The sequence below is a fragment of the Haliaeetus albicilla genome, chromosome 7 (assembly GCF_947461875.1).
Source record: "Haliaeetus albicilla chromosome 7, bHalAlb1.1, whole genome shotgun sequence".
Taxonomy (NCBI): domain Eukaryota; kingdom Metazoa; phylum Chordata; class Aves; order Accipitriformes; family Accipitridae; genus Haliaeetus; species Haliaeetus albicilla.
The window spans coordinates 10,742,074-10,763,454 of NC_091489.1; the positions used below are offsets into that span (position 1 = coordinate 10,742,074).

General features: G+C 45.7%; 1 protein-coding gene across 10 annotated transcripts; it reads right to left on the minus strand.

The window, feature by feature from the left end:
* Window positions 1-8,756: 8,756 nt before the first annotated feature.
* Window positions 8,757-20,987, minus strand: PNLDC1 (PARN like ribonuclease domain containing exonuclease 1). 10 transcript variants are annotated; one of them, XM_069786924.1, is made up of 19 exons: window positions 20,308-20,494; window positions 20,167-20,224; window positions 19,973-20,046; window positions 18,974-19,007; window positions 18,727-18,850; window positions 17,929-18,017; window positions 17,536-17,636; window positions 16,148-16,224; window positions 15,152-15,289; window positions 14,155-14,224; window positions 13,814-13,899; window positions 13,533-13,588; window positions 12,380-12,444; window positions 11,460-11,513; window positions 11,201-11,243; window positions 10,529-10,628; window positions 9,872-10,047; window positions 9,601-9,699; window positions 8,757-9,026 (listed from the first exon to the last, which is right to left on the minus strand). In XM_069786924.1, exons 1-19 carry the CDS (start codon window positions 20,492-20,494, stop codon window positions 8,954-8,956), a joined length of 1,704 nt encoding a protein of 567 aa, XP_069643025.1. In that variant the 3' UTR covers window positions 8,757-8,953. The 10 variants fall into 10 exon arrangements, with proteins under 10 accessions (XP_069643025.1, XP_069643026.1, XP_069643027.1 ...); XM_069786925.1 differs by lacking the exon at window positions 20,308-20,494 and adding an exon at window positions 20,777-20,987 and having other exon boundaries at window positions 8,766-9,026; window positions 19,973-20,064; XM_069786926.1 differs by lacking the exon at window positions 20,308-20,494 and adding an exon at window positions 20,777-20,987 and having other exon boundaries at window positions 8,769-9,026.
* Between the last annotated feature and the right edge of the window lie 394 nt (window positions 20,988-21,381).

Genomic DNA, 21,381 nt, shown 5'->3' on the forward strand with positions numbered 1-21,381 from the left:
TCTCTCTGCAAGAAACTATTTTTACCTTCCCCTTTTCCTGCCTGAGCTGAAATCTTTGTAACCTTGCTGTAACGGGGAACTGGGAATCACTCAGTAAAAGAGCTGTGATTAATAGAATATGCAGTACAAAATGCGTATTGGCTTTAAGCTGGAGGTGTTTGATAAACCCATTGCTCTTATGGTGAAGTAGTTTTTAATTTAAGTTACATTCAGAGACTATTCTGTTCCTAATATGTTGGACTCATGAGAAATTAAGTTATTTGCAATCTCTCTGAATTATAATACCTATGAACTTTTAAACTATTTGATAATAATATGATGATATTTTTCCATCAGCTTCACTTGCTGAGGCAGAAAACAGCTCTCGGCTCAAGTGACACCATGACAGAGTCGTACACCATGTTGTCCCTCCTTACAGACCCAGCAAAGCCAAACGACACCGAATCCAAGGGCTGAGAAGATGGCATGTTATTTCTGAAGGCATTCTTTGTCAGGTGAGTACTTCCCACCACCACTTTGGGATTCAGCAGGAATGGTATCATCCTCTGGTTTCTGTGCTCCAGGATGAAGAGGAGCAAATTGACTGCGTATGTCCTAAACCTGGCCATCACCGATGTGACCTCCGTGCCAACACTAATGACCTGCAGTCACCCGCAGTCTCAGGGGAGCTTCTCAGCTCTCTCGACTTGATGCTGGGCATCATTTTCTCTGCTGGGTACAATGCTAGTCCCTTCCTTTTGACAGCTGCCAGTGCAGCACGGTGCCCGAGGGTCCTGTCCCCCACACGGCACCGGCGCAGTCAGCCTGAGCCCCTCTCACCCCACGCGTGTGCTCTTCTTCGGAGCCTTCAGAGCCCTGCCCACTCAGTGGCATGGGGGATTTCACCAGATGAAGGACTCACAAGTTCTGCTCGCCGAGGGCTCTGGGAGCGGCAATGCAATAACTATCTTCACTTCTGTCATTAACTACCTCATTTTTACCCCTCTCGTGGTTCTCTCTGGTTTGATCTTGTTCGTCACTGTCCAAAAGAGGCCTCCGCAGCAGGGCCCCCAAATGAGGCCTGATGTCCCCATCGTTGTCATCATCATGGCATTCCTCGTCTTCGCTGTGCCCGTCAGACTCACAAGCACTGTGAAACGCAGACTTCCTACATCGCTGCCAATCAGGCTCGTTTACATTTCTGCTTCATTCAACATCACCACCAGCAGGTCTCATTCTGTGTCGAGGGATGGAGGAAAATGAGGCTTGGGGAAGCCATTCAGAGAGCACTTCGGAGAGCCTTAAAGGATGGGACAGGGAGGGCAAGGTGAGAGCAGAAACAGAGCCAGGACGGGTTGGAAACCCAGGAGTTCAGTCACAAGATCCTCTCAAGGAGATGCACTCTGCAGGTGGACAAGCTTTTCAGACTTGTGAAGACTATAAAGACAGCAAATCACTACATGAGATTACCGAGGAAGACTTTGACATCTTCAGCACAAGCGGATTTGAAGGGGAGGCGAAACAATTGGCGGGTGGTGTTGTCAGACCCGCAGTGTGACAAAACCAAAATATTTTTCCATTGGCAAAGAAAAGCAGTTTTTGAAAAGTTAAGGTGAACTCTCCATATTATTTGTTTTTCAAAAAATTGCCCCATTTTGGTGGTGAAAACTCCATTTGTAGGTGAATTTGGAATTTCTTGAAAAAAACCCACTAAATCCTCAAAACTTTAATGAGACAGAGCATTTCACATCTCAAAAAATGCAACACAAGCGCCTACAGGACGGAAAGCTGCCACTCAGGTATTGCAGGGGTGAGGAGTGAAGGAAGCAAAAAACATTCAAACCACCCTACCATTCAAACCACCCTTCCCCTGGCTAGAAAATTAAAATCACACAGGGTCCCTGCCAGAGTGATTCGAGGGAAATTTCCTCCCAGCCCCCCAGTTGAACAAGTGAGTCACTGCGCAAGATTACTGAGGAAGGAAGACTAAAGGGGACAGGGAAACCAGCTCCAGCACAGAGGGATGAGGACAGGCAGGCTGCCCAGCACCGGGGCACTGGCACGGGTCTGGGCTGGCTCTGGTGCCCATGGAGAGCTGCGTGCAGAGTGGGGCAACCGTGGCTGTATTCAGCTGGCCTGGGACACCTGCCCGGGGATGAGAGACCTGCGAACAGAGAGCAGAACACCAGCCCGGAGCATCATCCCTGTGCTAGAAAAAGTGTTGGAGGCGGGGGAAATCCATATTTATAAAGAAAGCTGCATTTATTTTTATACTTCGGAGCTGGAGGAGGAGAGTAGCAGGAAAGAAATGCTGACCCTTGCTGCAGGTTGCCAGCTCCTCACGTCGGCTGCTCCAGCCCTCTTGCCCGTCTCTGGTGGGCTGCGTGGGATGTGGCAGATTAGAGGGTGAATGTGCAAAACCCTGAGAGAAGTGGTAACCTTCAGAGAGGAGGAAGTGATGTGCAGGTGAAGGTGCCAAAATCTCCTGCCTTGGGCTGGAGCCCAGTTTCACCCTGCAGATCAGCAGTAGCAAACCCTTTTGTACCACCTCCAGCTCTCAGTCCTCTCCAAATCCAACTTCTTCTCCCAGCTCCTCTCCCCTGCTGAGGAGAAGCAGAGCCCGTCTCTCTCCTACACTTGCTGACCCTGGGACCTGCTGGGGACCAACAACTGGGAAGAAAGTGTGGGACCAGGGTCCTCTTGTACTCTTGCCTTGCCAGCAGCGAGGCTGCTAATCCTGGCACGTGTGCCAGGAGTTCATGACCACTGCTCTAGCACAAACGCTAATAAAAATAGCTGACAGGCAAGCACATCCTCCTTGGGAACCGCCGGCGGCAAGGGGACGGAGCAGCGCTTTGTGCAGCAGCAGCCCTGCCTCCTGCTCCACTGACACCACCCACTGTGGGCCAGCAGCCACCAGCAGACACGTTTGTTCCTCCAGGTGCCTCCTCCAGCAGTACCACCACTGGAAACACACAGGTAAAGGAGACTGAGCTCCATAGGGAGCGGGTGTGGAATCGGAGGTGCCAGCCAGACCGTGCAAGTATTCGGGAGTCTAAAGACGGCAACAGGTGCCGTGGGATTAGGAAGAGATCCGGTCGCATTTCTGTCCCCCATCGCCGTGCCTTTCTCTTGGGCTAAGTCATGTGCAGGATATTCACCAATGCAAGCTGTGGAGCAAGAGCATCCCCCTCCCCAGGGATGCCTCTGCTGCAGACAGCCCCCGGGCAGCCCTCGCTGAGCGGCCGGCCCCAGCCCAGCCCTGGAGGCTGCCCAGCTGCTGGAGGCTGCAGGACCGCAGGGGAGGCCCAGGAGCCCGGCACGTCTCCTGTGGCATCGGTTCCCATGACCCAGCGGCCCTATGGAACAATTACATCAAGCTGCTTCAGTCCCACATCCCAGGGGAGGGGGCAAGCCCCGAGCACTGCGGGCAGCTGTGGGAGCCTGTGGGTTTGCAAATCCTCGTGTTTATGTAGGAATGGCAAAGTCCGCTGTACGCATTTCATGCGCGGGACAGATGAGTTCCAGTGGGTGAGTGAACGACTGCCTGTTTCGGTTACGCTGGCTGCACTTGTAAGCAAACAGCTTGTTAGACAATGAGAAATTAGAAATTATAGGCAGCATGACCTTTGGTAACCAAAAGCTGGAGGCAAAGCAGAAACTTCTAGCAGCATCTTTTAGAGCAAGCTCAGAACATGCCACAGCTCTGTCCGATCACTAGTGCCAAGTTTTATGGGAGAAATAAAACAGTTTGTATTACTTCAAAATACAGACTGAGGGTTGCCAATTACTCTTCCACTGCTTAGAAACCCAGGTGAACTCCAGCGGTGTCAGTGGGCTGGACCGGGTCCAGACTTAGAACTACTTCAGGGTTTCCTCATTTTGTGTGTGCCTGGGTGGTGCTGAATAACCCATTTTCATGTTTTAAATAGCACTTTTTTTTTTTTCTTTTTTTTTAACTGGATGTGTTTCTGCCAGGACACCATGCATTTCTCTTTCTGTCGTAACCATTACCTCTTGCTGATTTCCATCTCACAGGTATTTTAAAAGCAAGCCTAATTTACAGAACTGGCATCAGGTTCTTTGCCAACAGACTTGCTGTTGCCATTTTCTTTTAAAGCTTGGCTGCAGAAGGTCTTGTACAGGTCTGTGGGTTTACACACTTGCTCCAGAAACAGGAGAACCAGTATCAATCACTCCTGTGTCTGGCGGGGGCCCTTGGCTGTCCTACGTGAGGAGAAGGGGATGCAGGAGCCCCATCTCCATCTTGCCTTTGGTAAAATATCTGTCTCTTCATCTCTATATGCTCACCCGGCTGGGGAGAAGCTGCAAGAGGATTTGACTACTTGCCTGTTTGTTAGGATGCCAAAGGGAAAGGCACATCTGAATCCTCCCACGCTGAGGATCCGGGTCTCATTCCCCTGCCCAAGCTGCAGGACAGGGGTCTGAACGTCAGGCGGGAGCGTTTCTGCATGCACTTAAAAGTGAGCAACCCTAGCCCAGGAATCCCTCAGAGCTGGGACTGCCCCGTGCTCTTTCCCTGAAGATGAGCCCGAAGGTGCTCACACAATACTTGAAGTACTGGTTTTGTTAAAACCAATTAAAACCACAAACTTGAACAAGGTAGTTTCTGCAGCAGGGAAAGCATGGATGAGCTGGGTGAGACACTGGGCATAAACTCCCCACACATCCTGGCAGCGTGACTCTTCTCCACTTTTCATGGCCTCCTGCCTTGCAACAAACTCACACCTCCTCAGGGGCCTCCAGAAGAAAACCTTCCCTTCCATCCCCTCTGCCAGCCTATGTTCTCCCTCATTGCTGAACCTCCCCTTTCTGCCTGCCCCAGCCTGTGCCCTGCAGCCACCCTTGACCACCTTCTGCCCCACGAGCTCCACGTGTCTCGGAGGGCACAGGTAGGGCTTGGAGGCCCCTCGCCTCCCTCCCTGCTGCTCAGCCACAGCCTGTGTAACAAAATACACAGTGCTTACATATACTCACCTGGGTATCTCTCCACCAGTGCTCCTAGGGATGTGTGGGCGAGCCCAGGCAGCAGCTCTGCGAGCCAGCCGTCTCAGTTGTCAGCCGTCCCCACCACGAGACACACCACACCTCCAGCGCAGCTCTAATCCATTGCTTTTGGGCTCCTCCAGCAAACCAAGAGATAGAGATTTGTGCTCTCCCCAGCATCGCTGGTCTGTATCTCCTTAACACACCTGCCTTACAGAGACCAGGGCCGACTGGGCCAACACAACACTCCCCTTCTGAGGGTCCCTTGTGTCAGACTGGGTATAATCACCCCCTTTCCTTAAGTGTAAGGGTTGTTGGAAGAAATACGGCCACAGCATTTCATGCACTGCTCCCTCAGTTAGTCTTCTGGGCAGGTGTTCTCCCATGGTAGAGACTACAGCAACCACTGGAGAAGGAATGTTGTGTAAAGACATGGGGAAAAAGGGAGATAAAACCAGAAAACAAGTCATATCTGCTGCTGCATATGGAGACCACCACAAAAATGTGTTAACAAAGCAGTTGTACAGCACGGTTTCCCATGTCAAAGGCATATGGAAATTTCCTCAGTCGCTTTATCAGCACACAAAGTTCTGACCCAGCTGCGGTGCTGCAATACAGCCAAAGCCATTCTGGCTTGTTAGGCTACCTCACATCAAGGGGGTGAGCGATGCCAGCACTTTACACCAGGCTGTTTCACTTGATTTGTCCAGCAAAACATTTGCAACTTTGCCACTCCAAGATGTACCAAGGTTTTCAGCTATGATGTATTTTGAATGAATGCATAATATTAAGAGGAATCATTGATTCACACCATTAGAAAACAAAGGAGTATATAAAATTTTCTTCTATGTAAAAAGAATACCTTGCCTTTTAAGAGAGGTAAATCCTGCTCTCCTCCAATGCCAGAGTATATCTGGCATATCACCACTGAAGCCACAAGCACTAAGAATGACATCTGAAGGAATATTTAGAGATAATTTTGCCTTTTCCATGTATAGATCCATAGACATTTTTGCATAATTGAACACTGTTTTTTGCTGGGTTTGGTTGGGTTTTTTTTTTCAAAATTAATGATAAAAATAAAATTTCTCAACAACAGTCTGGTATGACAGTATTTCTTTAATCTGAGACAATGCTGAGCTCCTCCATTGCAAGACTTCCACCCTGGCTGTTCAGCAACAGGAGGTGCCCTGAGAGGCTTCCCACCAGAGTAGAGATGTTATCTTAAAACCCACATATTTAATCTTGAACATGTAAAAAAAAAAAAAAAGTCAGTGTATCAAAAATCAAATTGTTCTTGGAAATAGATATATTCTGATCTGCAATGCTTCATTTGCAGGGCTATACTTTTAATGCACACCTTCACAACTTGAATTCTAACATCTTGTTTCATTGAGGGTTGGAATTCTCCTTTCAAGCCTTACAGCTGAAGTACAAGTTTCTCATAGTGCTGAGAAGCAGGTGTGCTGTAACTGCTGCTAGGGACTTTGCTGTGGTTTTATCACTGTCTTAGGGAGCCAGGTTTGACCTTCTAAGCTGCCAGCCCTCAGCAACTTTGACATGCACCTCTTCAGAGCCAGAGTTATGAGGCAGGTTGCACCACCCTGAATTGGCTTCACAAGAATCAAAAGCACCCCCCACTCCTTGCAGAAGACATGCAGGAACAGGCATAACCTGAACTACTTTTGATCCTTCCAACTTCAATTAATAACAATTCCCTAGTCTGGAGCAAAAGCAACAGCTGAGGTCAGAATGGCCAGATTGGCATGTTCAGAGAGATTCTGTCTTGATCTACAGCCACTCAGAAAGACTTGTAAATCTGTTCCCACAGCTAAAAGTTGCTGCTCTGATTTGTTAGACTAGCCCCCAGCTAACTCATTTCATGGGAACTGACTGCTAGTACATCTGATTGATCTCTTTAAAAGGCTCTGAGCAGCGAGTGACCCTAGGTTATTACAGGCAGGCAACTTGTTTCTGTAAATTCTCCCCTAGGAGGGAGATCAGAATATACTCAACCCTCTCTCGTTTCTTCTTCGTGTATTTACTCTGCATGTAAACTTACCTGATTTATAGTAGGAATATCTAGTAGATCTACAGCAATTGTTATTTATAAGTTCTCCCAGCTCTAATGCAGGCAAGCCAAGTCTCTCAATTCACTACACTATGTTGCTACATGAGGTAGATCTGTCCCTTGGAAAGGGGGAAGGCATGGTCAGACCCATGGGATATTTCTCAAAAAGGGGTGAAAGGATCTCTGCTTTCTTCCGCAGGGAAGTGTTTTCTCTAGAGGATGAACCAAGAGAGAGACTAGTACTGCAGGGAATTAATTCATTATTTGTCTGCATGCCACTCGAAAAAAATGGGAGGAAGGGAGCAAAATTTAAACACAGAACAATTTCTTGGCTCCTTCAAAGTGCACGCTCCTTTAAAAAACTGCTGTGCTTCTCAAAGGTAACAGCATCTGTATCTTCATGATCCCCAGATTGTAAAGATTAGATGCAAGTCAGGCTGCACCTCCCCACGTTTAAGCCGCTAGCTGAATATGGACCCCAGGGAACAAGGGTATTATGTTTCCCAGGTCATAAGCCAAAAAGAGGGGTTTTATGGGAAAATGCATGCTACTGCGTGTAACACGCAGTGAAAATTTTCCCAACCTACACAACACACAGAGCCTGTGCTCTCCTTGACGCAATGGGGGTGTCTATAATGATGCTAAAAGACAAAAAAACATTACAGAATAAACAGGAAGATAGTTACTGGTATTTGAAGCAACACTGTGACAGAGAACCCCGTCACTGGAAGGGGTTACCAAAAAAAAACCCCAAAAACAAAACCCCAACCAAAAAAAAAACCCATCATCAAGAAGTCAGTTACTTAGCTGGCTTATGAAATAAGAGCTGTTAACCACAAGCTGCACAGAACTCGAGAACCACATCTGAAGATACACTGCCTTTTTCTCCTAAAGAGCAGCAAAGCAGCAAACCGTTAGCAGCAGAGAGCACAGGATCTTCAGGCACAACGCAATACTGTGCTGCTGCTTTAAGGTCCCCTGCGGCAACTCCCATTTTACAGCCCATTTAAGGCAGATTCTACGCATTAGATGCTCATGGGCCCCATCCAACTAGGTCTGACTGATGAAATCTAGGGACCATTATTTGGAAACCATGGATCAGCAGGTTGTTTTTAAGAAGAGAAGGAAATTAATAAGAAAAATTTCTGAAGACCACAGTCCCTGGACTGACAAATACTCTAGCTATATCAGAGAAAATGATCAACAAAGGATGTCTCATGATGTTTTTGGATAAAGGACTGCTCACATGCTGTGCGCTAGAAGCAAACAGAAATGCTTGCCAACTCACCTGACCTGCGTGTATTCTACAAATTGGAAGCTGATAAATTCTGCTTATCTGTGTCTATCCTCAGCTCCACTGCCACTGAAAATACCACTGCATGACACTGATAGCACTGCAAAATTATTTACTATTCCCCAGAATCCTTCATGAGCCCAATAGTGGTTTCTCCATCAACTCTGCCCATTTTCATTTGGTAAACAGTGATGTTTCCTCTGCTCTACAACTGAAGCTGAAAATAGCCTCTTTCATTTCATAGTTTCCCAAACTTCATCAGAAATGTGTGTTATGCAGCAGCACAAGCACTGGGAACAAACAGGGCGTTATGAATAGCTGTGAGGAACCAACAGAGGATCAAAGTAAATTAGGCATTGAAAGAGCCATCTCTCCCTCTTCAGGAGGGGACTATGCTTTCAAGAGATTACAAAACACCACAAATTGGAAACCAACACATCCTCTTTAAAAAAACACATTTCCAAGAAAGCAATTAAAAACACTATTCATTGCTTTTTTTTTTTCCCCTCATAATTTATTGAATGAAATGAAACAAAACAAAACATAGACGAATACAAAAAGTAAGATCTGCGTTCCTCACGTCTCATCTGTAAGGCAGTCCTTTAGAATGAACAGCAAGGAGCTCCTCCGAGTACAAAGGCCAAGAGAGACCACAGTGCCACAATACTAGAGACTCTAAAGGGCAAGCATAATAAAATGCAGTTAGGCTACTTATATTTAGGACTTAATTTTGTTCTTATTAAGCACTGAGATTCTTTTCCAAACTGTGTCAGGCCAGAAATTCACCCTTCATGAGCATCGCTGTCACCACCTCACAAGAGGGGTGCACTTTGAATCTGGAATTCTCTCCTACTACCAAGCCTTTTACTCTGCTGTAGAAAAAGCACATCCATCCCACACCTGAGAGACTCTGCCTCTCTCTCCTCAAGCTTATTAAAGCTAGCATTAAAGCTCATTAAGATAACCCTCTGTCTGTTATAATAGCACATACATAGTTTTGTGCTATCGATGGGGTAACATTTCCCAGTTAATCAGGATCAACATTAAAGTCCAGTTGCCCAGGGCTGAAAGCTCACAAGTAGCCACCCAGCAGTTGGCAAGTGAACCTGCTTCTGAACCCCTTGCTCTCCTGAAGGGCTGGCAGAAGAACATTGCAAAAGAGCAACAGACTCTTCTGTGACAGGGCCAGGAACGCTGAAAGGAATGCTTCCCCCCCCCGCTCTCCATTCCTGTGATTTCCCCAACTCACTGCAGCAGGCAGTTCACACGTGGAGAGTGTCTCCAGTGGCGATAGACAGAAATCCGCAGATGAGGGTGATGCTTATAATCTCGCAGAACAAGCCTGACACTGTAATGAAAGCAGATATCACAAGCCATGGCTTGCAGGTTGCTTATAGCATCCCACAGCTCAGGACAGGAATCTCTTTATCTAAGAGTTGTCACAGCAGAGGGAGAGTGGGATGAAGACTTAGATCAAAGAGGATCAAGGGACAGGAAATTGAGACTTTCTGGTGACTTACTGCTTAAATTTATTGGACAGCAGAATGAACTGGTTCTTTGAAAGCCATCTGACATCAAAGCGACAAAGAGCTTTAAACTCTTGGTAAATCTGCCTTTCATTCAGCCCTGGCCAGCCTTGGACATGGACAACCAAGAGAGGGGGATGTTGGCAGGGAGCATCTTCCCCAGAAAAATTCTGGAAAATGTACAATACCGAGACATATCCGAGTTCGGAAATACTACAGAAGCACTATTAATATAATCAGAAAATATGCAAAACATAACATGTAAATAAGACAGGTTGTACAACACAGCTGTTGGTGTAAAATTATTTTTCTTTTGACCCAAGATTCTTCTAAACATGAGTCATAAAACCAAACTGTCATGACTACCATGGAGAAACCACCAAAGAAAGAGCAAGCTCTCTTACAGAGCAGAGAAAATTAGGGCAACATAAACTGACTAATGCCATCTTACAGAATAACACTATTGAAACATTTCACAAAGCAGAAATTCAACTAATTTGCCATTTTAAAAGGTCAGTTGTGCCATTTGTATGAGCTTCTCCTAAGGTGGGCTCAGGCACCGGTGGATTTTTCTCCTCTCATGAAGCCATCTACTAGGCTACTGACCTACACACCCCACAAACTGGTCACAGACCTGCAATTCATACGCACAATGCTTGAAACACCACCTCGGATGAAATTCACTTTGTTCAGATACTCGGCTAACACGGTGAGATACTGAGAGAAAGAAGGACCAGCCTCCACTGCATCACTACATCAGAAAACAAAATGGAACAAAGTTTTGTTTCTCCAGCACTGCACTGATGCACAGTGTCTCAGGAGCAAGAGGTCCTGAAGCAGCTCTTTAACTAGTGACAAAATAGGTATTTCAGCTCTTGGTATCTTCTACAGAAGTCAAAAAGCTACAAGCAAAGGGAAGGGATTTCAACAGTTGCCTCTTAGGAACTTAACTGAAGGCACTGAATCACACAGATTTCAAAAATGGAAACTAATGGAAAATGATTTGACCCTTACCCAAGTGAAGTGAACTTGAGAGAGCTTGTTCAAGGATAAAGGAGTCATAATGCCATTTCCCAACCTCTGAGCCATTGCATGGCCCCTGATTTCTTTTTTTTAAATGTCAGCTTTGACATAAAGCTACTACTTTCAGATTTATAAAATAAAAATCTAATTAGAACAGTGACCTTTCCAGTAACACTTTCTCTTATCCAAAAGGAAGGCCAGCCTGCAAAACAAAAAGTCACCCAGAGCAAAGTGACGACTGTTTTCTGTAAGACCCATCTATGTAATGTAATTTTCAGTAAACATTTAAACATCACTCACTCTGTAAATCTGCACAGTAGCAAATGAGCTGACTTCAGAAGAACTAGAAGGAGGAATAATGAGGTGGCATTAGAACAAAGCTAAAGAAATGTAACTAAACAAATGGAAAGCAAAAACTCACTAAAGTGCAGCTAAGTTACTAAGAGCAACAGACTGTATATAAACAAATATTTCTTAACATCAAATAGAGCTACAGAGCAGGAGAAGAATTGCCAAGTCCCAACACAAACTCTGAAGAAGTGTTTAAGAAGCATTTTACCTGAACCACAGAGAAATGCGTCATAGCCTGCCTCGTGAGGAGATTTCTTCTCAGCTGTAAGTGTCCGACACAGTCAAAAAGGAGTAAACACATTCAGCATGCTGTGGAAACTGCTCCACTGCAAAACCCTAACATTCATAAGACCCACTGTTGTGGAGTTTTTTCCCCCCACCCTCAGCTCTATTTCCTTCCTCACCCTGAAACCTTTACAGCCCACAGAAAGTCTATTCTTCTACCGTGCATTTTAAAATGATACCGACAAAAAGGCAGCAGTTAAACAGATCGTTGAAAAGCTTAGCGAGATGCACATTAAAAACTTTTAACTTTCATGAAGATCTAAGCCAAGTTGTGTTGTATACGTTATTGATGGTATGGGAACCATTTCAAAACACAGGAGGCCCTGCACTGCAGGGCACCATGCTGCCAGAAGCCAGTAAACATCTGCCTTGTAGCCAGTATCACACCATGTACTGAACACACCCTCCTGCACACACAGCACCACTAACCATGCACATAAGTCACTGACCTCCTGCTACTTTCTGGGACGTCACTGCCACTAGCTCCCACTATTTTCCATTCTAGGACCACTGTTTCCCACCTCTCCTTGCCCCTTCCAAGAGCTACTGACTCTTCAGAGCCCCAAGTCAGGCTCGGTTCAACCCAGCTTAGCTTAAATGTCATTTGTGCTAGCAGCCTGATGGAAACCTGCCCTGCATTACCCTCGGCAGCTACCAGGGACATGCAGAACACATGACGTTTTGGGAGCCCAGGCTCTGGGTCTGGACAAAAACGTGTATTGGCAGCTCAGTGGAAATTCAGCAGACCCACTGGCACTGATCCGTGCTTTGCATGTGGACATCACAGAGTAAAACAAAACCCTTTTGAGCTACCTGACTTTGAAGATTTGCTTAAGAACATACCATATTTTGAGCAGTCACTTGCAAGAGCTATCACGGGGCACGTTGGATCTTTGGGATCTTTGCTGCTGAAGACAAGTGGATGTGTAAGATTTTTGTATTTCCTCGTTACCTTAGAGACAAGTTACTCTTCTCTAGTGACCTGGGGCTTCATTTCAGAAAAAGCTACTGAAGACTTTAAAAGGAACTTTGGTAGTATTCTATGAAAACGCTAAGATACTTAGCTGAATAGAATCTACCAGTTTTCTTCCTGAAAACTAATTCCTAAATACTTCCTCAGTCTTGTCCCCCAACCAAACCTTCTAAGCAGCAAGTCTGCTCTAAATGCATACAAAAAATACAAACAGAACTAAAAATCAATGGAAAACTCCAAGGAAAGGGGTTGACTGGATTGTTCTATTTGAATGGGGAACTCTGGAGGGCAGATTAATAAACATATAACCATGGAATGACTGAAATAAAAGACAGAACAAACAAGTATAAAAACTTGTGAGAATCTCCAGCCTGACACTGCTAAACCAAACAAAAAAACCCAGAATCCCAGTACTATTTTTATAAGCACTGATTTTGCATCTCCTTCTTGGGAGCAGGGGGTGAGGGGAAAGAGGTGAAATTTTCCTTTGCTTGGCAACATTGACATGAAAACAATTTATCCACAGAAGAGGTGTAAAAAAAAAAAAAAAAGAGAACTCTTCTACCACATCATGGCTAAGCTCATGAGATTTGGTATCTACTCATGTGCTCCATTTGAACATTTTATTTAGTTACTACTTTGGGCTCAGTGCAGCTCTTTCTTGGGAGCTGGCATTTGAAGTTAGGGTATATTTTCACTAAGAACTGAAACTCACTCATTTCATAACACGACATAAGCAACATACAACTCTGAAGTTGTATGTAAGGCTGTCAGCAAGCCAAACTTGTGACCAGTGAAGTAATGGTGGTACAATATGAGAAGTGACTTAGAACAAATAATTTATTGCACAATTACTTTATAAGACAGATGAACAAATCTTTTGCTCATAAATTAGAAAGATAAGAGACCAGCTGAAAAACATTTGGGAGGAAGGAAAGTATGAACATAAGAAGTGACTGACTTTGAAATATCTTTCCCAAGAAAACAAAAAGATTGCTGAAGGCTTTATAGCCCACCACTTACCTGCACAAAGCTGCATATACCTCCAAAAGATTAGATACTGGAGGAAACTGACATTTCTATAAAAGAAGAACATGTTAGAAAACCAACCAAGACAGACCTCTTGGTAACTGAGCTAATTTACTGATACTACTGATTCATTACATGAGATCTAAAATCAGAATGTCTCAGGGCAGCACTGAGAACTGGTCACAGTTCTGTAACCACAGGGCACTGAGGAAAGACATCCTCTTTTGGGTGAAAGACAAGCCTTAACTCCAAACAGAAAGACCTTTGCATCTCACCTTCCAGATGGATTTTGTTACAGTCTTGGTGTCTATGAGGACAGGAAACAGGTTGTGAATGTTCCTTTTAAATTCCTCATAGCTTTCTGAAAGCAAAACACATGTGGAGAAAGACATCATAAAACTGAGGAAAAGCCAATGGTATTTCAAATTAATAAGAAAGACAGTTGAAGTCAGAAGAACAATGCACCACTCCAGCAGTTAGAGCTCAGAAGAGGCTACCAGCACTGCTGCTTGCCTAAGCACTGTGGGTGGCCAGGGTGGCAAATGACCACTGTGCTTACTGTCCCACCCCACTGCAAAGGCAGCAGCCTGGGGAAAGCAGCTATGTACGGCATTACCTGGAAGGGGCTTGTAGAACTTGTCGTGAAGATGCATAAGGTCCATAAGCATGTTGTGTCCCACCAGGGGCTATGGGAAAAATATAAACATAACAGCCCATTGGAGCATATTTTTGAAGAGAGCTCAGAGATAACCCAATTTTAGGCATGCTCAACAGCTGTAATCCTTTCCTCTGGTGGACAGCATCCACACGTGCTCACCCAGAAGTCATTCAGGCTGCAAAGCTCACAGGAAGACTACTTTCAGAAAATCAGACTTGTGGACTCTCTGAGGAGGGTATTTTTTCAGCAGCATTCTAGTTTGAGTGGACCTAAGGAGCTAGGTGGATTCTCAGTTCAGCTGAACACTGGTAAAATCTTCCAGCGATCAGATTTATAGGCTCAATCACAAGGGGAGGGACAGCCTTTGCCTGCACATCACCCATAGTCTTCTGAAGCTGAAATTCATTCAATAATCTGCATACAGAACATAGGAATTTCCACACATAATCAGAACAATGGTCCATATGGTCCAATAAACTGGTCTGTCATATGCTGAGAAGCATAACTTGCCCAAAAGGCAAGAGTCTGCTCAGCTTTCTTAGATGGTGACTTATGCTGTGTAACACAAGGATTTTCAACATCGCAGACTCCTGCATTTTCTCAAGTGACGTAAGAAACACGTTGCAGAATGGGTTCTGGCTCCCTCTCCCTGGGCTGCACTTGGTTTGTAGGGGTAATAGAAAAGTAACACAGGGAAATCTAGTGTTTGGATCCATAATTCTGAGCATGCTTTGGGACCTGGTCAGTAAGAAGATGTAATGTTTAACACTCATTTTTTCTAACCATGACTGCAATCTAAGAATTCATCTCATTTTTACTGACAACCAAACAGGATGATCCCACTGAAGTCAAGTCATTTAATACAAATTACTACTTTATCTTTTATTATTCCTCTACATCCAGTGTAGCAAATCCAGAAGATATTAAAAATGAGAGGAGGGAAGAGGCGTTTTACCTTCTTGGCTTTAACAAGTGTCTGGAAGAGGTTGGTGAAGCCCCGGGCAGACAGGAGAATGAGCTCCTTCTGACAGCAGTCATCAGGGGAGTTCTCCAGAAGCTCCCGATGCTGTGGACTCACTTTTTTCACCATTACCTGAAAAGAACAGTCATTGGGTATCTCAGCCTCCCATGCTAGTTGTATGCACATTGCTTACTGGTGTTCAGTAATGCTGAGGACATGTTCAGCTTCTAGGCTATGAAGGATGGAGAAATAGTGCATCAGGACTGTCTCACTTCTCTTCCATATAGAGATCAGTGCTCCAGTAACGAGAGACCTGCTCTAAGGGTGTCTTATTAACGCTTCTTTTGTTAAGAGGATGGTTCCTACCACAGGTTTTTTTGGAGCACAGATGGACACAATTCAATTTAACTTGACACCAATATGCTAAGTTCATGTCACCAAAAACCAGAAACAAACAGCAGTCACACAAACTGAGTCCCCAAAGGCTATGCCTCAGGTAAAAAGGCTGGGTAAATACATTTAATTCAGAAAATATTGCACCAAATGTAAAATAGCAGTAGCAAATAGCAAAACAGCAAGCCATGTAACAGAGTAAAATTCTTCAAAGCAACTACATGGCAAAAGTCAGCAAAGGACAACCACAAAAAAAAAAAGGCTAAAAACTGTACATTCTTGTGGAAGTATTGAAGAAGAGATCTAAAAGCCTGGAGACGCAGAGAGCGCCCCTCAGGAAGTGCCCCAAGGACAAGCACTTCCAGGTATTTTGTGGCTACAGGACAAACAGAAACCAAAGTTTCTCAGTTTTCTGGATCCCTTTTCTCAGGATCCCACAATCAACACTTCCCAGAACACTCCTTTGTCATTGTCTTCTCCTCCTCCTGGACCCTATCATTAAAAGTACAAGCAACATTTCAGAGTCCCTGCAAGAATGCCAGTCAAATCTGTCTAGATACAAACTCTCTTTTCAAAAGGTCCACATTTCCATCTCACCTTGTCTCCAAGAGGCTGTGTCCAAACATTTGGGAGAGCCTGTCTCAGAACCAGCTGAACTTCAAACATCTGAGAGCCTGAGAAAAAAAAAAAAAAAAAAGTAAAAACTTCAGAGGTGCAGACAAGCCTATTTAGGAAAACATATTTTTCTAGACAGAAGGATTGACCAGATGTTTATCCCCCAGTGTACAGAAAATACTCCTGAATGTATGATCTTGGTACATTACCATACACAATGACAGAAAAAAAAAAAAGGCAAACCAAAAAAAAAGTCACAGTGAGAACTTCAGGCAAATGAGCTTTTGTGAGGACACAGAGAAAAGGAAAAGACTAACTGAAAAGAAGAGGGAGGAAGGCTACTATGAAAAAGACTTGTCTGTGGTTTTGGAAGGTTTCAGAGCAACACACCCAGAAGCCAAGTATAGGAGAGTTACTAATGCATTTTCCCCCACAGCTGATAAGGAACTAACCTAGTCCTCTTCTGAACAGCATTCAAAAAAGACACCTTAAGCAGTCTTATTGCTTACTTAAATAAATGTCTGTCTTGTCACCGGTACTCAACCATTGCCAGACCCTGTTAAAGTATCGGTATCATATCTACTACAGCTAACGTAGCAAAGACAAAACACAGCACACTCCCCACGCCCTGTATTTCACACTCTGCAAAAAAGCATCAACAGACAAAGCCTTAAATACTTTCTGTCCTTCCTAACTTTCTCCGTATTTTACTCCCTGACCTAGAGGATTAAGATTTGGTTTCTGTGAGCAAACCTAGAAACTATTCTCTGCTACAATTCCCTGTCCCTCAACTCCTCCAAAAAAGCACAGAAATTCCTCAGCTCTTCTACAGTGCTCCCAAAAGCTAACACAGGTGTTAAGTGGCCTGTTCATCCCCACTGGCATATATATGTGTCTCCATGGGGCTCCTTGTTGCTCCACATGAGAAGAAACAAACTCTGAAAGGAGACCCACCTTTCCTTTCTCCAAGGGGAAGAAAATAAAAACCAGATCACCCAGGATTTAAAACAAGTCAAAAGTTGTCCTGATCCAGAGTAACTACAAATTCTCCAGCTGCTGCTCTGAAGCAGCACAAAATGGAAGTCAGTTACCACAAAGCATGCTCCAAGCACCTAGACATCCACTACAGAAAGACCCACCACCCCAGTGGAGCAGCAAAGCAGAGTCCAGAGATGAACGCCTGACAGGAACTGAGGCATAGACAGGGGCAAAGAGTTGTAAAGGCAGGATGGGCACAGATGGTTTCACTCTCAACAGAGCAGTTTAACAGAACAGGCAGCAAAGGACAGTAGCAGCCCCAGAGGTTCAGGAGAAGTGATGAAGTCACTCAGAGTGCACAAGGTCCCTAAGGGAGACACCCTGTTTCATACCACTCAGATCCTGCAGAATCATAGTCTCCTCTTCCTCTGCTGCACCTATCCAACACGTCACTTCATCAATAGCCTTCTTCAGCACATCCCTGTCCAGGGCACTAAAGCAGGATCAGGGGGAACGAGGCAGAGTGTGAGAAAAAGCTGTTTACAAATGGAGCCTCGTGCCTTCCTGTGGGAATGCAATAGCATCACTGCCCAACATTCACCCAACTCTCCAGATTGTATCCTGTGATCTCAGTCTTCCTTCAGACAGACCACAGCATGCTGGAACAGCTGGCAGTGAGGCATTCAGACCAATACACTTTAATATTTTGAAAAAATGTGATCTGAGTGAAGGTGAGCTGTCAATACAGTCAGTGCTGAGGATCCACGTCTCTGACTAGCGCTCACCTGCTGACTTTCCAGCTACCCTCCAAGAGATGCTGGCTAAGGATCTTCTCCTGTACCTCATTCATGTATGGAATTCCATCTTTGAGGAACTGAGGGGGGAGGGGAAAATGCCAGGTTAGTTACTCTCCTCTAGACTTTCTTGCAGCAAATTAGGGAATAGCAGGTTAGCCAGGTTCAAAACTGGCATATACTTAGAAGATGCTGGTGTTCCTCATTCTCAGAATATCCGCTTCAAAAATACAAATTGTAGGCAACGCAAGATGCGTTCTTACATATGGGAAGACGTGTTTATGTATGGAGGAAAGAAAAAGATTTTTGTCGACTGTAATCAGGTTTTTTTGCTCTGCTTTTACCTTTCCTTTAATGACATACTTCAAGTGTCGAGATATCACAATTCCTGTCCAAAATTGCTAAACAGTGCTCTTATGCGATGACATAGTCTGAATTTTATGGGAAATGTGGCAATATATAAGCTGCAGGTAAACTTCCCCACCTTCATGGCTAATAAAGACTCCCACTGGGTTCTGTTTAGTAATGCCTCAGCTCACCAGAGACAGGTTTTCTTTTTTTGAGGTGGGGAAATCTGTCTTAGACTGACAAAGATGTGGTTATCACCTCTATGGCCGTTCAGAAAAACCAGCACTTGCTCCCCCTGTTGATAATGAACCACATGATGCATTCATGCTTTAGTAAGATGCTATTTACCCTGGAAACATAGCATTTAGGGATACTAATCCTAATTTGTCCTGTAATTGCACAGAATTCCTCTGTTCTAGATTTCTGGCAGAGATAACATACCTTATTATAGTCAAAGCCATAATGAGACAGGAACTGAATGCTAGATGCAGAAAGGGTGAATTCGACATCTGTAACTCCCAGCATTGAGGGAAAGAGAAAAAAGTTGTACGAATGCACCATATACCTACAATGAAAAGAAAAATCTCTCTAGAAGATAATTACAAGAAATAACTCCTCCCAAGAGAATTCTGCATAAAATCTCAACTGCACTGTCTTCATTATAACAGAAAACTGCTTTTTTACTTACTTGTTTGAATTTTCATTTGAGAATATTGCCAGCCCTGCAAGACAGAGAGAAACCTCCATTGAAATGGCAATGTTTAGCTGGGTGTCTACAGATACTGTGAAAATTAGGTAAGGGATGTGGGGATCCCCTGATGCAGTATGTGTTTTCCACTTACTAAAGCCACAGTGCAAATCTTAACAGCAACTGCTGGACTACTCCCGAGCTCCCTGAGAGCTAAACAGGGACAAGCTTCTAGTGCCAAGTGGGAAAAGGACTCAAGCCTGATTAAATAGCAAATGGATTGAGCAACAGGTGAGAAGAGGCAAGTCGGTGATGAAAATCTCCAACTATGCATACACAAGTCTGTGGGTCCAACTACACTCCAAAAGCATTTGGAAGGAGCTAGGAACCACAGAGGACTGAAACATGTTTTTTACTACTTAGGTTCCTTTTTTTTCTATTAATCCCTAAAATGCCTAAGGCTTTGAACAATATTTTAAACAGTTTTGGAGCTGGTTTCTTGACCTCTGACTGGTTCTTAACTGTCAATAGCACTTCACCACCACTACAGGCCTGTACTTGGGTTGATTTTTTAATTATTTTTGGAATATCAGAAATACTAGCCTTTTCCTCTCTGATAGTCACCTTACTCATACACTGTATCAAATGACACAGCCATGAATAGGAGCTGCTGTCACCTATTTCTTGCTTGCACCCTCTGTTTTAAAAGCCCTGTATTTGTAGCTGCAATCTTTAAATATGAACAATTTCAGACCAGCAAAAAGTATACAGCCCACCTGATTTTAAGTTATTTAAAATACTAAAAAGTTGTTAGTATTAAACTTCAGAGGGGGGAAAAAACCAAAAACCAACAACAAAAAAACAAACTACCACAGCAAACAAATGGCTCTGTAATGAGTGAACCAAGAGCAGAGCTACCCGCAGGGCTCACCAGTTGGCAAAAGGCCAGTTACCACTGGGACCTTGGGAAATTTTTTTCTGTGTCAGAACAGCACTTACCAAGCTGAGTAACAGTGAAGCGCTGAACGCTCTGCCTGGCCTTCAGGTACCGCTCCGCAGGGGAATCAAACAGGCTATGAACAAAACCAGAATTGGGGGAAAGGGAATGGAAACAAGAAGGTTTGCAATGCACAGCTGTTCTCACAGAGCTAGAGCAGCAAGCCTCCCCCACATTTCAAGTCCAACAGCTTTACCTGGGCTGGTTATTTTGTGGGAAAGTTGAATGTAAGCCAGTAAACTCCATATCAATGGCTGTTGAGGTGGAAAGAACACCAAAAAAAATTAAACATGAAGCACGTGTTCCACCAGCCTCAGGTCAAGGGTTTCCAAAACACCTCTGTCCACCGTAACCTCTGTGTCAAACCCAGTGGCAGCAAGCTCAAGAGAAAAGGCAACCGACCGCTGTGGAGTCTGCTGCTCCCTCGTCCCTGTGGCAGGCTGAGGTAAGCCAAACATCCCCCCGGGAGGACCCCGACTCACCCTCTGCAGGACGTGTGCGCCCCCCCGGCCCATAACTAACATCCAGAGCCCCCAACCCGCCCAGCCGCGGCCAGCCCCGCAGCCAGGGCTCCCTTTCCAACCCTCGGCCGCCCGTGTCCTGCCTCAGCCTTCGCTCTTCTGGTGCGCGCCAGCGCCATCACCTGCTAAAACACACCTCAACGCCCGCGGCCGCCTCGCCCCCTCAGCGGGCAAGGGCCTCGCCGCCCCGCCTCAGCCACCGCAGGCCGCGGCCCGCGGCCGGCGCTAACGGCCCGCCGCCCCACCACCGGCCGCCCGGCCGCCCCCCGCCCCGCCGGGGCTCACCCAGGAAGGCGGCGCGGCGGACGCGGCCCCGCAGGCGCGGCAGGGCCCGCTGGAAGTCCGCCGCCCCCACCTCCATCGCCGGCCTCCGCGCTGCCCCGCCGGCGGCGGGGGGGGGGTCTTAACCCGGCTTTAAAAAAAACCGACACAAAGAAACCCGGCGTGATTAACAAAACAAAAAAAAGGCGAAATAATAAAAAAATCCCGAAGCATGGGAACCCGCGGTTGACGGTGAGGGGGACTGGGGGGGGAGCGTCAGGCCGCGCGCGGGGACGCTGAGCGAGAAGCCGCGGAGGCTCGGCCCCGGAACGGGAAGGGCTGCGGGGGTTACGGGGCTCTGCCCATCCCTCGGACAGACGGACGGACACACGGCCTCGGCCTGGGGCCGAGCAGCAGGCGGAGGCAGAAAGAGGGGAAGGGGCACCTCGCTCCCGGCCGCCGCCGGCAGTTGCGCCGCTTCCCTCCGAGAGCTGCGAGGGCGCAGCAGTTCGAAGGTTAGGGCTGCAAGAAAGCTGCAACGGTGCGTTCGGGGAATGCAATTTTTACCAGGTTTGGCGCGTAACTTTGTTACAGTTCTAAACATTCACCTAATGACTGCACTTCGCTAA